The following is an 18,646-nucleotide window of genomic DNA, read 5'->3' as shown; positions in this document are numbered from 1 at the left end:
TAGGGAAGAGAACCCACGTCCTTACCCAAGTCTGCAGGTTCGGCCACGGCCAGCACAGTCTGTCACCAAGGAGGGTCCCAGCCAGTGCTGGCTGCACTGAGTCCTTGTTTCAGCTCTCATCAGGATCAAGGAACAGGTTGCAGTTGCTCGTCCTTAACTTCCAGTTTGAGGCCTAACACCATTGATGAATTCCTGAGATTTCCTGGAACAACAGGATTGATGCAGACCATGTCCTTGGGCTTCAAAGGAACAGACTCTTCTCTCCTAAATTATGCTGCTGTTTCCATAAAGTTCCTACCCCAGGCCTCACTCAGCCTACATTTTGTAGCATTAAAGCCACCTGGTCGATAAGAGAAAAGGGAGAGGCAGTGGTTGGTCACATGCTTCACAGGAGAACCCGGGAGGCTTTCTGTGACCCATTTATGCCTCGCAGATTTATAGCTGTGAGGATCAAGTATTTGAGCCTATCAACATATACACAGATAAAAAAGGATTTTAGAGGAAAAAAAAAGTTTTCTTCCCAAACCTGTGTTCTAAAGATGCAGTTAGTTATAACCATTAGGTCCAGGTTTTGAATCAATGCTTTTCCAACAGGAAACAAAGTAAAACAGCACATCATTTAGAGCTGGGCCAGGGCTCAGTAGTGTTCAACAAAAGATCACGCTGTTGCTATTACCTCTTTTCAATTCTTCATTCTGCAAATCAAAGAAACACCTCAGAATCGAGAAAGATACTTCCTATACTAGAACTGTAACACACACTTAACTCTGAATAAAGACACCTACATTAGGAGCAAGGCTGGTGATGTTAATAACAGGCACAGGTAATGCCCAAAATATAAAACTTAGAAAACGTCTAAGACCCTTTCTGCAAGAGCTTACATGCCAAAGGGGCAAGGATGGATCACTAAACTAAACCCCAAGTGGAATCTAAGTCAAAACTAGAACTTTGCCCTGCACTGTGAGCATGATGCTTTCAGGAACATACAAATTATGGGCAAGTGAATTGTTACAGTGTTGTTTTTAAATCTTGTACTAAGGGGGTACCCTTGACCTGATTTTTCACACTTTCTCCTCCTGCAGTCCTCTGTGAGATGGGTATTTAATGATAGAATGCTGTAGCTAAACTGTCTTGCCTATTTTAAAGTTTTTTGGGTCGGGGGTGAAAGACAGCTCTTAACTCATCCAGCATTCTCGGTCTCCATCAGTCAGAACGTTCAATGAATCAAACCGCTGACCACACTGGACACATGTTGGCTAAATTTAGCTTTGTATCAGCAAACACTCCAGCTCAGAATAGTTCAGGGAGCTCTCATCTTACCCTTAGACAGTGATTCTTCAAAGACTGTTTTTCCACGGCAGGCCAAGGCAGGGCAAGGGACACTCCACGTGCTCTCTCGATGGCCACTGTCAAGAGACTGACCCAAGGTTAAGGGAATCTGACAGGCCACGGCAAAAATGTTTATCCTCACCTCTCCATGGTGGGAACACGAAGTTAGCAACAGATCACATTTCCTTTGTTATAAGTAGTTTGCAGTAATGGCTTGACACGCTCTATGGGCCTTGAACCACATCCCATATTACTCAGCCATCTAAGTCTAGCATCCCTGAATCTCCAGCTTCTCTGAATTAGATGTGGCCAAGTTCTATAAAAAGAGAGCAAGCAAACTGGTTCTGTCAATCTTCTCATATTCCGGCAGGATAACATATCTTAAAATTATAAAAATATCTATGTCTTCATCACTCTAAAATTATTACATATGATTTTCTCAGGGAAATAAAAAGTTTATTCTTGTCTCTCCCTACCTCCCAACACTCATGGACCTTAAAACTTTAGGATCATGTTCATCAAAACTATTGAATGCAAGTCCAAACCAGCTTTAAGTGCCCACTATGTGCCAGACACCATGCTACACAAATAGAAAAATGTTTAAGGAAAAAAAAAAGCCGAGGTTCTTGTTTTAAATCCCAGATGGACAGTCCATAATAACTTATGGTGGCATGTACATAGGTCACTTTAGATAGAATGCAATTTTTATTACACTATTAGCTCATGATCACTCTTCTTAAAATGGGCCTTTAGTAGGTACCGCTGGACACTTTAATCTCACATCTCCCCTAGAAGGGGCCAATACCCCCAGATAGCTGAGATCTTGAAAACATGACTTGATATTATACATTTAAATGGTGGATTCTAAAAGAGTGAGTTTGACAAACTCTTAGATTATTTGCTGTTTACGCCTAATCCAATAAAGGAAGGCTTCCCCACCCCCCCCAAAAAACCAACAAAATCATAAAAATACACATAAGCAGACTTTATAAATAAATCACATTTTAATCACCTGGCTTTGTTTAATCCACAAAATCAAGTTCACAGCTTTTTCTAGTTTGTTTTCCCTAACCACGTGACCTAATGTATTTTCTGAAACCTTTCATGTTTTAAGAAAAATATGTTCCACCTTTCATCTTGCAACCCCAGGGCCAGCTTCCCTTATATTCCCAGTCAATGGCTGATGCAGTTACCTCAAAGAAACACTGATGGAATGATGGTAAACTACAGTCTCAAAGACCTTCAGATAGTGAAAAGAAAAAAGAAAAGAAAGAAAAAGAAACAAGTATCAAGCAAGATAGCCTCCAATGTTCCCTGGAATGGCTCCAATCACTGAAACCTTCCCTCCTGCAGTCACCCTGGCCCGGAACCTGGAGCATTCCAGTCATTCTGCCATCTGTCAGGTTCTGCAGTGCTTAGAAGGTGTTGCACAAAGGTGTCTGAAACTTGTTTCTGCTGGTGACCTAAGAGGTTCCTACCCACACTAGGCCAGCAGCAGTTCTCAGGCCATGTGCCCTGAGCCAGTTTAGAGCCATGGCAGTGACTACCACAGTAAAGGCTCATGACATGCATTACAAAGTGCCTACGAAAACAGAAATAAGGATTACATTTGCTCTATTTCCCACTCTTCCTCTGGAAACGTTCCCCTTGGTGATCAGTTCCCCTAGAGGTGACCCACCCAGCCCTGGAAGTAACACAAGGTACTCAGGGATTCACTGCCTAACATTTCATATCCTTTCCCACCAAGCCCACTCCTTAGTGTTACTATTTTGGCAGTGATCTCTGGCTTTCAGAAAGAGAAAAGGAAACTTGCCTTGTTTTGAGGGTATGAGTTGTGACAACACAGCTCTGCCATCTCAAGTAGCGAACTCTAAGAAAGAAAACTTTCTCCACGGTAACACTAATGCAAAAATCTCAGGATATGATCATACCGTCTCAGTGGCCTACAGAGGGAATTCCTTAAGCTTCTCTCTCTCTTACACACGCATACCGACAGACCCACCACTTGGTAGAGGAGGGTTTATTTTATCCTTACCAGAGTGGGAAACCCTTGCATCATTTACTACAGTCTAAAAATTCACAATGGTTTCTCAATACTTTCTAGCATGAGCTCAGATACTGTACTTCAAATGAAATGCCCAGATGCATTTTTTTTTTTCCAGCTAGAGACTAACCTGAGGGCCAGTGGCTTTGGCATATAGTCTATACTACAGCACAGATTAAATCTTTCCTCCCATCAAAAGCATCAAACCTCAGAGCAGCAAGTTCCTTGACAGAAAGAATCCAGAACCCAGGAAAGGTGGCACAGGCTCCCGATCTGCAGTGATCACGTGTGAACGTGGGGAACGCTGCTTAGAAGACTGACCAGGAATGGCCTGGTGGTTCTTCGCCTTTAACTTGGTCCCATCACACAGGCCTTGGAGCCTCATCCCACCCCTGTTCCTAGAGCAAAAAAGTGTATTTGAGAATTCCTCACTCCTTATTGTCATTCTCACTCCCCCACGATATTCTGAGGGAGGAGAGATGTCTGCTTTACCCCCTACTAAAAACTAAAATTCACGGGAGCCTATAAACAAGTCAGGTGGCCAACATGATGATGGGGAGCTCAGCAAAAGATGACTGGGTTGAGTAGGGAAGTAGCTCAGGTAGAGGGAGCTAGGGTCTTTGGTAGTCAAGCCCTAGCATGAATAATTTAGTGTTCTTCATCAGACGAAAGGCCTTCAATTTCATCTCTGTCTCCCCCAATTGCCATCCAGAAAGCTTTGGCCACCTGTGGAGAGAAGCAAGCAACAAACTGTAGGCAACAACCGAATTTCAGCTCGTTTCATATGTTATACACAGAACTGATTAAGACTTAAAATTCTACACCCTGCCCTCCAGCGCTCTGGCAACATCTATCAAAACCCCCTGAACACCCTGAGCCCATGACTTCTACTCCTAGACTTTTTACTGAGGATATAATCAGAGCTGTTTACACAGGTGATGTATAAGGATACACACAGCTTCACTACAGAAGAAAAAAAAAGGCACATGACCTAAATGTCCAAAACGGAAACTGGATACATTATGACACATTTATACAATGGAATACCATAAACCATATACATTTCCTGCCAAGAACGTGTTGTGTTGGTAATAACCAAACCAAACCAAACCAAATAACTAAGCGTTTTCCAGCCTAACAGCTAAGAAGGCAAACATCCTGAGTCTCAATGTTCCACGTCACTCAACATACACTGGAAAATCTTGGTTTGACTGCAGCAATTATATCACTACTGGGTAAATATTCAATTAGTTGTAAGTTAATAGCCAACAAAAAGTTCACAGTAAGATGCTTTAGAAGTAAACAAGTGTGATATACCATTCTTATAGCTCTGGACCTGCTGTAGGTACTCAATAAATACCTGACTGATTTTCTCACCTTTTCTGCATGCAACTTTCTTTGCTCGTGAGGAAGCGTCGCAGCCTTGTCTAGGGGGAAAATATATCTTAAGAAATTCATCTAATAGCACGGGACAATCTGGAATGCATGGATGTTCTAACACTAGAAGGTGGGAAATGGGTTTCACAGACACATTTATGGTGTAGTCATTATAGCTGTTAGGAAGTTTAAGTCTTCCAAATTTTCCAGATGAGAATGATGTGAGTAAATTGGTAGGGATCTTACTGATTCCATGTTAATGAGACACACTGAAAGAAACAGAGACAGGCAAAAGAAGGGAAAGTAAGAGGAAAAAGAATGAAGAAAGAGGAAAATTTTCCCAAGGAAATTTTTACTACCAGAGGATGGCACAGTCCTCCAGTACCCAAGTTTCTCAGATGAGGCCAGAGCAGGAATGCAATCAGCAGTTACAAAGTAAAATCCTACTATATAAAATAGAGGAGCATCAATACGGGAATCTGTTAGACACAATGGATCCGATTACCTTTCATTTCTTTTAACTTTGAAAATAGTCTTTCAAAATTCTCCAAATCTCCTCCACCTGTAGTAAGACTGGCTAGTTCTTGAATATCCAGGTCTAACGTGGGATCTGAAATAAGGATTCGCCACACATTATTTATGTATGTGCTAAATACACAGAATCCTAAAGCAATCAATCTGGCTTTGATGAAAGTTACCACTGAGTGAGTGCCCACTGGGGACCAGCTGTATAGCTCATGGTGCTGCATCCTGCTTGGCTGGTAGGGGGCCCTCACAAATGAACAGTAACTCATTTTATCCGTAAAACACTGTAACGAGGCAAGGAATTCTGTTTCCACTTTTCTAGGGAAAACTAGAGCTCAGAGATCAAGTGACCTTCCTCAAGGTCACAGCTAATAAGTGTGACCTTGGATTCAGACTTACATGTTTCCAATTCTAAAGGTCATGCCCTGCACTAAGGTCCACAGATTCAATAAATGCCTGAAATTTATACCATATTTTACTGGTCAACAAATATTTTCACATCTGTTATTGACAACCATAGAAGGTGGTTAGGACAGATACCACTGTCCACAATTTACACATGAAGCAAGCTGAGTTTAAAAATGAACTCATCTAAAATTACAGCCATTCAGAGGTAGAGCCAATTTAAATTCCTTTTTCTTACCACAAATCCTTTACTATTTCTACCTCGGCATGTGGCTTCTTTATCAAACTTAGTTTTTAATCAGAATTTTCACTCAGCCTCCATTCCAGGCCAGTCACCTCTAGGATGTCTTCCCTGACAGTCCCAGCTCACAGGTCTCCTTCCTTAGGATTTGTCCCACACTTAGTGTTTATAGAGCTGTCTTGGCACTGGCATACACTACTCTGTATGCTAGCATCTGTCTACTGTTACTATAATACTACAGTAAGAGAGAGAGTTTGCTTTGTCCCCACCGAGTGTGTTAACTTATATGATTCCATTTCATTTTTGCAACAGTGATGTGAGGAAAGATTTGTCACCCCTATTTTATAGAAGGGGAAACTAAGGCCCACGGATGCTAAATAACTTACTCAAGGTCATCTCACTACTAGTGGTAGAGCCATAATTTGAACCCAGTTGTCCAGGATTCCAAGCTCATGACTTTACCCATTACATTACATTACAAGGCCTGTCTCTGCATTTTTAGAGTATAATAAGCTCCTTGAAGACAAGGATGATAACATAATTCTTTACATCTACTATAATGTCATACAGATAATTTGATGTTAAAGATGCATTTGGTTAATAAATTTGCTTTAGTTCAATGGGCATGCCATGGTGGCAGTTGGTATATAGGGCTAGAGATAAAAAAATTTGTGATTAATCTGTATACATGATACCTGAACTGTGGATGTGGACAGAATCACTTCATGCTTAAATACAGGTTTGGAAGAGGAGTTTAGATGGAACATTGAGGAATGGCGATATTTAAAGGCTGGGTAAAGGAGTGTAATCTTCGAAAGCAAGAGAAGGAATCATCAGAGAGGTAGGAAGAACATCAGGAGATGTGTTGGGTGAGTCAAGAGAAAATAATGTTTCAGAAAGGGGCTGATTCATAATACTGAATGCCGCCAAGAGGTCAAGATGGGGACTGGAGGACATCTATTAGATTGAGTGGCATGGAAGTCGTTGGTGAGCTGTTTTCATGGAAAATGGGAGCAAGAGCTAGATGGGAATGAACTGAGGAATGGAAATAAGTAAAGAGAGGAGGGAGATGTGGGGTTGAGGAAGTGTTTTACTTTTGTTTGTTTGGTTTTGGCTTTTTAAAGAATTTTGAAATAATTGTAGTCTTACAAAAAAGTTGCAAAAATAGTACAGAGCCTTCCGATATGCCCTTCCCCCACCCTCCCTCAGTGTTAACATCTTATATAAACATGGTACAATTATAAACATCACAAAGTTAATAATAGAACAATGCTACTGACTAAACTATAGACTTCATTCAACCTTCATCAGTTTTTCCACTAATATCCTTTTTTCTGTTCCAGGATCCAATTCAGGATTCTACACAGAATTTAGTGGTCCAATCTCCTTAGTCTTCTCCAATTTGTGACAGTTCCTAAGTCCTGCCTTGTCTTTCATGATTTTGACACTTCTGAAGAGCACTGGCCAGTTAGTTTGTATAATATCCCTCAATTTGGGTTTGTCTGATGTTTTCTTATTATTAGATTGAGGTTATGGACCTTTGGCAGGAACACCACAGAAGTGAGTGCCCTTTCAGTGCATCATATTGGAGGGAGATGATGTCAATATGTCCTGTTACTGGTGATGTAACCTTCATCACTTAAAGTGGTATCTGCCAGGTTTTTCCAGTATAAAGTTACTATTTTCCCCTTTGTAATAAATAACTTGGGAAAGATACCTTTTGACTATGGAAATGTCGTGTTTCTTCTTAAACTTTCATCTACTAATTTCACCATTCATCAGTGGCTCTTGCCTGTGACAACTAGTACTGTGGTGTGTGGCTAAGGGTAATTTTCTATTTCCTTCATAATGTCTACATGTATTAATTGGAATTCTTCTGTAAGGAGGAGCAGCCTTTTCTTTTCCAGTTATGCATTTATTCAATTATTTATTTAAATTAGTATGGATTCATGGATACGTATTTTATTCTATGGGTTACAGGCCAATACTATGTTAATTTACTTTGCTGGTCAAATTGTTCCACCTTTAGTCATTGGAAGCTCTTGCAGGTTGGTTCCTGTGCCCTTTCAACATGCCCCCATTCTTTTCTTGAGCACTTCCTTACTTTCTGGCACCATGATGCTCCACGTTCATCCTGCATTTTTCCTGCCCCAGCCCTGAATCAACCACTTCTCCAAGTAGCCCTGGTACCTTTTCTTGGAGACTAGTATTTAGAAACCAAGATCTAAGTACTAAATATGTCCACTGGTATTATTGTTGCTTCTAGGTCCTCCCAGTGGACAGAGCTAGGAAATATATATATGTATTTACACATGCATACACATATCTATATTTATTTCTCTACTGCTCTAACTATATTTTAAAACCCAAGAGTTCATACTGATACCTTCAATTCTAGTTCAGTACCAAAGGGTTCATCCCAGCCTTCCCCTTTCCTTATTTGTAACTTCTTTCTCTGACAGTGAGAAACCTAGCTCTCATTATCTATGCTATATTTTCTTATTCTTTCAACTGTAATATATATAAATATATTACATATAAATATTCAGAATTTCGAACCCATACCCCTGTAAGAATCAAATTTATTAAATAGAGTGCAGGATTTCTGTTCATTTCTTTCTGGTTTTGGCCTCATGGTATCCAGTCAGAATACCATTTTCCCAAATTCTTTAAGTTAGTTATTTTCCCCACCTCCTCCAGTGTGGTCAATGGTTTGTTTTCATGGCAGAGATTTTAGCAGGTTTAGAAGCTAATATGAAGGGTTCAACTGAGAGGATGAGGTTGAATAAACTAGAGAGAAATTATATACCAATTTTTCCTTCTTAATATGTTTCTATAACCAATCATTTAAGTTTTCTACATGGATTATCTTACAAACAGAAAAAAAAAAGTTTTTAAAACTTATTACTGCACATGGGCCCTCTGTGGCATAAAAAGAAGTAGTGACTTCAGTAGCTCCCTGACAAAAGAACGTTTATAGTTATTGTTAACTAAGCTCCTTGGCTTTCTGGCTTTTGGGCAGCAAACTGGATTCCAGTTTCAGCTCTAGGACCTTCTTGTTAGGTGCCCTTGGACAAGTTATTAAACTGCTCTGGGCCTCATCTTCATCTCTGTAAAATAACTTCTCTGCCAAACTTCATTACCAAGTGAGAATGTGGACATAAAAGAATTTTAAAAAGATACGGGAGGGCTTATAAAGCTGTATTATTCTTGTTACCATCAATTCTGACTACTGTGAAATACTATGAAAAAACTGTGTAATATGGAGATATAAAGCTGTTTCACCACCTGGTTCTGTCTGTTCTAGCTAAGATGATCGTTATCACGATCCTGCTGACAGAATCAGCAGGACAATGGTGCCCACAATTTGTAATGTATTTACTCTCCCTCCTTTTTCTGACAGCCGTCCACAAGGCTAACATTCATTTGGGGTGTACTATCAACTTCCTTCCCTCGTCCTCATTTAAAGTCAGTTTCCCCTTGGATGATTTACACCCCGATACATGGGCTACTGCAAGTTCCACAGAGCTGTCACTTAGCAGCCAGAGAGGTGCTTACCCACGATGCTATCGACCTGAGTGTCTGTTGTATTAGAGGCACCACCTCGATGATCCAAGAGGGGTTCAGTCCTCTCTGCTGCTGGCAACTGGGGCTGCTGGTGAGGAAAATACACACAAGCAACAATTTAACAGGAGGTTGCTTTCCGAACTAAATCCAAAAAGGCTCGCACTTCCACCCACTGGTTAGCTTTGGAGAAGCAGTAATAGGAGCAAGACACAAAGAGAGATGGAAGAAGGATCAAGGTCACATTAAACAAAAGGGTAAACATTCACTAATTCAGCAGTGTTTCTCCTCAAGGAAAAATTAAAAAGTATTATGATTTTGCTATTGACTATTAAAACATACTGTTTGCTTTAAGATCATGTTTTATTCAAAATCTGAAAATGTATAAGATCCTATCACAAACAGCTCAGACTGAGGAAGAAGGTCCCAGAAAGACAATGTGGCACTACGTAATGTGTTCGTGGTTCCAACCTGCCAACCAAGGCAGACCTGGACCAAAGTCCTTGAGGACAGAGGGTTGAAATCAGCCTATTTAAGCTCATTAAGGGCAAGGACCTTGCCTCAGATTGTACAGGACACAGGAAGTACTTAAAAAGAACCACTAATTTTATTTTATATTTAAAGATTTGGGGGCAACTTTATGCCTTAAGGAAATCCTAGCACATTTTTAAAAGCACTCTAGCAAAAACACATGGAACAGCCCAAATTGCAAACATCTTGAAAGGGCTTACTGCTTTAATGCTGAACTAGCCTGCTCTTAACAGCTAGCAGGCATAAAGAGGGCTGTTTTAGGTTCTCCTTTTATCTATTGATAATATTCTCTGCCACTTCTTAAATGGAAAGGAGAAAATGATGAATGGTGTAAAGATTCATAATAATGAGTAGAAATTAAAGCCAAAGAAGAGAAAACATCCAGGAAAAATCTCTACCTCTGAGTGGCAGGTCTCTGCTGATCCAGTGCTATGGTTTGCTCCAGCCAACGAGCTGAGAAGGTTAAAGCCTTGGTTCCTATCTGAAAAGAAAAAATACAATCGCTGAAATTTTTAATTTACATTTAAAACTGTTAAAATGACTGTGATGATGAAATAATAGCTATTTCCTCATTATAAAAGTTCTAACTATAAAAAACAGTTGCTATCAATTACAGAACTCTAAATTCCAGATAACTTTAAATCACATAGTATTAGTCCAGGTCAAATATATGGCAGGGCCATTACAACAAACAAAAGGCCATTCAGTAGTTCTGTTTGCAAAGATGAACAGAACTGATGTTTTAATAGTTACTATGAACTAATACGTCAGTGTTTTAAACAATTAAAAAACATTAAAAAGAATCAATACCAAGGCATTATTATCAGGTGAAATGAACATTCACGCTTTCTTGAAATAAAGCTCTGTTTATGCAGTTAAGGTTCCCAATACTTCCGATATTTATGTTTATAATGGAGGACAAATCTAGAGCAAAATATCAGAACCCAGTCCTGATCTGACAGCGTTCCCCAGAATCACCTGGACGCTTATTAAAATTACCCAGTATTCAAGGACCCGACTTCACACTGAGGCGGCATCTATGGAACAGAGGCCAAGGAATCTGAACTTTTAGCAAGTACTCCAGGAGAGTCCTTAGGATCAGGAAAATTGGAAAAAAAACAAAAACCAAACAACAACAAAAAAACACTGCCTGAGAGTAGAATGTGAAACCCACAATTCAAGAGTCTAGTGGTACAGAAGTCAAAGAACTGCTCTCTCAGGAAGACAACTTCTTCCCACCTTGCCTTTCCTCTCCCTATAGCTTCCCTGGACCCATTCTCATCTGTCTTCAAAACAACCTACAGACCCCCTAGGTCCTCTCCCTTGCCAGGTGAAACCTGTTGTCAGATAGTCACACAAAGTATCACAGAAAGATAACCAATTGCAGAAGATAACCTCTTCTTCCCTTTCACTTGGGGAGATCTGCCTTTTAAACTGGGAGGAAGTCCGACTGTGGCATGTGGGGTCTGGGCCTGCAGCTTTTCCCAGGCTGACCTCTCACCAGGTGGGCAGTCGCCTACTTACGGCACGTGGCTATCTACCAGAGTCAGCACCTGTGCTCTAAGGCTACAAAGGCGCTGGGCGGTACCAAGAACCTGCGCATGTGCTCTAAGGCTACAAAGGCGCTGGGCGGTACCAAGAACCTGCTGCTGCCCTGCTGCTTTTCCTGCTCCACAACCAAAGGTGCACATGTACTCCTGGAGCCCCCTCTCACTCCTTCAGCCAACCTGTCCAGTCTGTGAGGAACTCTCCAGCCCCAATGCCTGGATGCACCCCATCCAAGAAGCAGGGGCTGTTCTATCAGGTAGGCCGTGGAGGCTCAGAAGCTGAGAGAAGCAGATCCATGTGATGTCCCACACTGATGGTTTCACAGAGCCTGGGGGTGTTTATTCAAACATCAACATAATTCTTTCTTGTGGCCAATGTGCTATAGACTCTAAAGCAGTTGTATGCAGTTATACAATACTCAGGGATTTTACATGTCACGAGGATACATGAGAGCTCTTATAAAATACTTTAGGCTCTTTGTACAAAAGGCATTATTTGAGTAAGAGAGTACTGATGCAAGAGAGCCCTCACTTCTATTACTGGAAATAACTTGGACTGTGGGTAATTTTCAAATCAGTTCACAAATCTCTCTCCATATTCCAATTCCACGGCTTATGTTTTTCCTTTGTTGGGCATTACCTAAACTTGGCAGGCCAAACTGCAGTCCCTGAAGAATAATACAATGCAATGTCAGTTTAGACACGTTATTAGACCAAAATGGTCTATTTAAAATGCCTCATTATTTACAGTGGCTGCCTCCAAGAAGGGGATCTGGGATGGACAGGAGTGAGAGGGAGCTGAACTAGTAACCGTGTACCATAAACCTTTGTGTACCTTTTGATTTTTGTTCCATAATCATGTGTTTGCTCCATAGTCATGTGTTTGCCTATTTAAAGAGATTTTTAAACGTTTAATGATTAAATGCTATGTGTATTTTACCACAATAAAAAAAAAACCTGAATGTCCCAATTCTAATAATGAATAAAATTATGGAAAAGTCTAAATAGTGGGAAGAAGACTGGGCTAGTGGTCAGAAAACCTGGATTCCACTCCTGGCTCTGCCCACCTTTATGACCTTGGACAAGTCAATCAATCTTTCTGTGCCTCAATCCTCTGATCTGTAAAAAGAAGAGGGTTGCTAGACATGGTTGTTAAGGTCCTTTCTGCTTTAGATATTTGTGATTTTATAAAGTAAAATGGCATTCTTTAGCTTGATAGTTAGCTCTGAATTAGGGATTTTAAATTACTTAATAGAAAAAAAAGAACCTTAAATGCCAGAATCCTTTTAAGGTCCACAGATGACTATGAGTTTATAATCAGGTTTCAGGCTAATGAAAGCTGGAAGAACTTTTGCTCAGTATTTTCTTATAAACAATGGAGAATTTAGTCAACTAATGTGAGTTCACTCTGTTCCACTGCTTATATATATATTTTTTCCTCTGTTCCACTGCTTATATATATATATATATATATATATATATATATTTTTAAACATCTTTATTGGAGTATAGTTGCTTTACAATGGTGTGTTAGTTTCTGCTTTATAACAAAGTGAATCAGTTATACATACACATATATCCCCATATCTCCTCCCTCTTGCGTCTCCCTCCCAACCCCACCCCTCTAGGTGGTCACAAAGCACCGAGCTGATCTCCCTGTGCTATGCAGCTGCTTCCCACTAGCTATCTACCTTACGTTTGGTAGTGTATATATGTCCATGCCACTCTCTCACTTCGTCCCAGCTTACCCTTCCCCCTCCCCATGTCCTCAAGTCCATTCTCTACATCTGCATCTTTATTCCTATCTTGCCCCTAGGTTCTTCATAACCTTTTTTTTTTTTTAGATTCCTTATAAATGTGTTAGCATACGGTATTTATTTTTCTCTTTCTAACTTACTTCACTCTGTATGACAGACTCTACGTCCATTCACCTCACTACAAATAACTCAGTTTCGTTTCTTTTTATCGCTAAGTAATATTCCATTGTATATATGTGCCACATCTTCTTTATCCATTCATCTGTCGATGGACACTTAGGTCGCTTCCATGTCCTGGCTATTGCAAATAGAGCTGCAATGAACACTGTGGTACATGACTCTTTTTGACCACTGCTACATTTTAGGGAAGTTAGAGACACACAAATTTTCACAATTAGAAAAGCAATTCATTTTTGTTTATCCAAAGCAGATTGCTCGCGCATTAATGTTGCTAAGAAAAACCTGGATGTTTTATACACCTACAGTTTTAAAGAAACTCTCCATTCTCCCTAGTTCAATGTTTAGCAAAATTCTGCCCATGTGCACCCACTGTAACACTATTGTTCTCACAGAAAAAAATTACCTGAATCTTTTCTTGTTTGCCAGATTTTTCTCCCCAGGATTCAGGGCATGGAAATGTCATCCCCATTAAGAAGGATTTATTCTTTTAGCAGATAGTTGTTGAAATTGGCTTTAGCATCTCTGGTTTTATTGATACCTCAAAATACTACACTAGGAAGGAATAAATTAATCTACCTACTCAGCTGATTCTTCTGGAACTTCAGAGCCACAGAAAGGAGAAGTTGTTAAGTGATGTAAAATAAGTTATTCTAGAAGGAATAGTAAGTATACTAAACTCTGGTCCTAAAAACACTAATTCAGTACCGGTCATTTGCATAAAATTCTTCCAGGAAGTGTCAGAAACAAAACCATAGCCTCTAGAATAAAGGTTAGCAATGGGAAATTCTCAAGCCTTGTGGAGGAGCTTTTATTTTATTTTTCAATAGGAAGTTTCAAGAAAACTTGAAATATATGAAATATTTGGTTATCTCTTTACAAATCTAAAGGCACACTTATTTATCTTCTGCTACAGAGGATTTATTATATTTTTTACAGAGTAAAGTATAACTCGAAGAGATTAGGTAACTTGTTCAAGTCACATAGCTAGAACCTGAACGTGAAATCCAGAACTCTCTGATTCTAATTAATTTCCATTAAGCTCACAGGTATCATATAAAGAGCAAAGAGACATTCAATGCTTGATATACAAATACTGAATATGACAACACAAACTTGGATTAAGTGCAAAAAGACATCTTTTTATTCATATAGTTCTCTTTTGTCAGTAATCCTTCATTACTTCCCTGGTTTAGACTGATTTCAACTGAACTAAGATGAACAGCTGAGGACTTAATAATTAATCATATGCCACTTCAATGCCTCTCATTAATTTATCCCAGCCCAGCCCCCATAACTCCTGGAGGCACTGGTCACATAAAACTAGTGGCAGACAGGTGGTTAGGCCCCAGTGTCCCTTCACTGTCCCTCAAGGGTATGTAGACAAGGGTTTCTCAAATTCAGCACTACAGACATTTGAGTGTGTATGGGGACGAGGGGCAAGGGGGCGTCCTGTACATCCCCACCTATACTACCAAATGCCTATAGCACTGCCCATGTCCGCCGGGGAGAGGGGGGCAAAACTGCCTCCAATTGAGAACCACTGATATAGATCTAATTAGGACAGGAAATTTGGGGCTATAACGCTCAGGTTGTAAGTCATTTCTTGGAAGGATTTTTCAATGGAAAAATAATAAAAGCATTTAAGATTCTACCTTTACCTCCTGTCAGCATTACAAATATCCTCCTCTTACGCTGGGAAACTTCTCTAGATGATTTCAGCTCCCTCAGTGCCATTTGCCTTGTTGTCCTTACTGTGCTAGTATAAATACTTATCTTGAGTCTATCTGCCATCCTAAACTATATTATAAACTCCTTGCAGACAGAGACAGGAGCTAAGGGTTCTTCCACCTTCCTCAGCTCCCAGCACAGTGCTAAGTGTACAGGGGGGATGCTGAGATATCTGCTGACAGCCTGACATGACTGTCAGACAGAGACTGCAAGCATTAGAGAAGGTTGGAAAATAAGCATATATTTTATCTCACATTCCACTTCTGTTTGACAAATGGAAATGAAATGTTTTTAAAATCACAAAAGAATTAGAACCAATCTATTCTCTTTTACTAAACTACTGCTTGAAAAAGGTAAAACTTTAAAGTATATTATTAAAAACAGTGCTTCTTTAGGAAAATAGGATTAAGCACTAAATCTGGCTCCATCATTAGCTTTGGATTCAGAAAAGTGAACCTCTGCTCTCCCTCTGACACCTGGGACACGTGCTCACAAGTCAAGAACTGTCTCTGCCAATACTTGAACATATAAGGAACTTTCTGGTGACCAGAAAGTAACCAGACTATGTTTTTTTGCCCTTTTTCCTGATTGTAAATGATATGTTCATTGTATAAAATTTGGAAAATAGAGAAAAGTATAAAGAAGAAAACGAAATCACCAAAGATGTCAATTAATACTTTGGTAAATGTCCTCCTATTCTTTTTTTCTGTGCATGCATACACACAAATTCTTAACAAACTGAATTAAACATCAGAATGAGTACTGTTTTTTACCAAAGTTGTAAAGGAAAGCTTTACATTAATTCCAATAATGGTTCCACTGTAAGTCCTATCTCCAGAGCCTGAAGCACCCTCTTGAAAATCCTCAAAGGAATGTTTACAATCAAGTCAAAAACCATTCAGAACCAAGTGTGGGGAATAATGAGAGTGAACGAAACAAAACTTTACCATGAAGAAAAAGATGACTTTTCTTATGTGGTTCATAACCAGCTCTAAAAATAATTCCAAAGAATGACTACCTAAAATGTTTTGCAAGGTGGCCACAGAAGGAGGCCTGCAGTGCCTTCGTGGTGACTAATGTGAAGTGATTCCCCACCATTTGTTTGCCTATGGACAATTTTGCGGGGGATTTTTTAAAAAACAAAGTCTCATTATTTTACCCATACATTTATTGCCTTCCATCTTCTCTAATTTTTCACAATTCCTCCTTCCCTTTCTGCTCTTACAACACACACTCCTCCAAATTATGCACTCTACCTAAAAATGAATATGTATCTTACTTATTTTATTTTTGACCACAACATTCACAGTAAGACAACTGACAGAGATTATTCAAATCATTTTTTCAGTTCCACAATATTAGGTGCTGGGATAAAAAAATGGGAACAACTCACTGTCTCAAGGAACTCAGTTCTGTAGAATGTAATGTTGATATAATTCTACTCTATCCTAGAGGAGTCCAGAGACATGATGCCATTTTCCCAAAATCACCCAGGCAGGGGACTTCCTTGGTGGCACAGTGGTTAAGAATCCGCCTGCCAATGCACGGGACATGGGTTCGAGCCCTGGTCCGGGAAGATCCCACATGTCGCGGAGCAACTAAGCCCGTGCACCACAACTAGAGCACGCATGCTGCATCCACTGAAGCCCACGCACCTAGAGACCTGTGCTCCGTGACAACAGAAGCCACGGTAATGAGAAGCCCGCATACCTCAATGAAGAGTAGCCCGTTTGCCACAACTAGAGAAAGCCTGCGCGCAGCAACGAAGACCCAATGCAGCCAATAAATAAATTTATTAAAAAAAAAAAAATCACCCAGGCAGAGACAGACCCCACTAGAACCTTCTTCATTAATCATTCTTCCGTTCACTAATTTGATGTTGTTTTATTTTCTGTGACATTAAATTCAAGTTTTTATTTAACCATCACTTTTGTTTCTTTACTCTCTCTTAAAATAAAATTATATTAAAGGTAGTAGCCATCTACGTTCTCAGGCGAGTAGCCCAGGTATCAGGTAGCCAGATAGACCTTGTGTTTTGGTACTCAATTCTTGACAATGCTCTGTACATCAGTTGCAAAGGATTCCCTAAAATGAAATCTGGGATTTCTGCCATGGTTCTTTGTTACCAAGTACATACTGAGGAACATACATTAACAGATGATCAATTCTTTTCATTTATAATGGGAAGGCATAGAAAACTACCATAAGAAAGAATTGTTTCTACTATTAATTCCACTTAATCCTTACCCACCTGCATCACTGGATATTAAATATTATAATAGATAAACTGAAAGTAAATTGTCAGAGCTTTTGAAATCCAATCTCCACAATTACTGCTTACCACTTGGGGATCAATGTCACAACCCTGCAATATTTGATTAGTCTAATCACTCCTTCACTGATTAGAAACACTAAAAGACCACAGAATTTCCCTTCCTGGCCCTTCTCTCAGTGGTGGTATTTGTAAAAAATAAAACCAAAACCAACCAAACAAAAACCCACTGAACACCCAAGAGCCAACTAACCCCCCGTGGTACTCACCAGTGCTCAGGTGACAAAGCCTGGGGTAGGGGGTGGCAGCTTGGGGGTAATGTTAAACTGACACTCTAAACAAGGAAACAAGGACACTGTGCATAATGCTACCTTCCTATGTGAAACAATGAGTGACAACTTCATCTCAAACAAAACAAAACATGTCATCAGACTTCTACTAATCAACTTCTTTTCCTTGATCTTAAAACCAAATCTGAGAGCCACGGAGGAGAGCGCAGCAGCAGGGGTGTGGAGTGCAAAGCAGAGAGATTCCCGCACAGAGGATCGGTACCGACCAGCACTCACCAGCCTGAGAGGATTGTCTGCTCACCCGACAGAGCGGGCGGGGTCTGGGAGCTGAGGCTCCGGCTTCGGAGCTTAGATCCCAGGGAGAGGACTGGGGCTGGAGGCGTGAACACAGCCTGAAGGGGTTAGTGCACCACGGCTAGCCAGGAGGGGGTCCGGGAAAAGTCTAGAGCTGCCGAAGAGACAAGAGACTTTTTCTTGCCTCTTTCGAGGTGCTCGAGGAGAGGGGATTAAGAGCGCTGCTTAAAGGAGATAACAGAGACGGGCTCGAGTCGCGGCTATGAGCGCGGACCCCAGAGACGGGCATGGGACGCTAAGGTTGCTGCTGCAGCCACCAAGAAGCCTGTGTGCAAGCACAGGTCACTATCCACACCTCCCCTCCCGGGAGCCTGTGCAGCCCGCCACTGCCAGGGTCCCGTGATCCAGGGACAACTTCCCGGGGAGAACACACGGTGTGCCTCTGGCTGGCGCAACGTCATGCCGGCCTCTGCCGCCGCAGGCTCGCCTCGCACTCCGTACCCCTTCCTCCCCCGGCCTGAGTAAGCCAGAGCCCCCAAATCAGGGGCTCCTTTAACCCCGT

General features: G+C 40.7%; 1 protein-coding gene across 4 annotated transcripts in view; it reads right to left on the bottom strand.

The window, feature by feature from the left end:
• Nucleotides 1–2,311: 2,311 nt before the first annotated feature.
• The window catches only part of AAGAB (alpha and gamma adaptin binding protein), an 87,126-nt gene continuing 70,791 nt past the window's right edge, over nucleotides 2,312–18,646 (bottom strand). The window contains exons 6-10 of one of the 4 annotated variants that reach the window (XM_004276226.3): nucleotides 10,415–10,497; nucleotides 9,480–9,576; nucleotides 5,256–5,360; nucleotides 4,751–4,800; nucleotides 2,312–4,099 (exon numbers count right to left, since the gene is read on the bottom strand). In XM_004276226.3, coding sequence (XP_004276274.1) covers nucleotides 4,022–4,099; nucleotides 4,751–4,800; nucleotides 5,256–5,360; nucleotides 9,480–9,576; nucleotides 10,415–10,497 — 413 coding nt within the window. In that variant the 3' untranslated portion in view covers nucleotides 2,312–4,021. The remainder of the gene's footprint in view (nucleotides 4,100–4,750; nucleotides 4,801–5,255; nucleotides 5,361–9,479; nucleotides 9,577–10,414; nucleotides 10,498–18,646) is intronic. The other 3 variants (XM_033439926.2, XM_033439927.2, XM_033439928.2) reach the window with 3 other exon arrangements.

Source organism: Orcinus orca, chromosome 2, assembly GCF_937001465.1.
Source record: "Orcinus orca chromosome 2, mOrcOrc1.1, whole genome shotgun sequence".
Classification (NCBI taxonomy): Eukaryota; Metazoa; Chordata; class Mammalia; order Artiodactyla; family Delphinidae; genus Orcinus; species Orcinus orca.
This window is presented reverse-complemented; position numbering and strand designations above follow the sequence as displayed.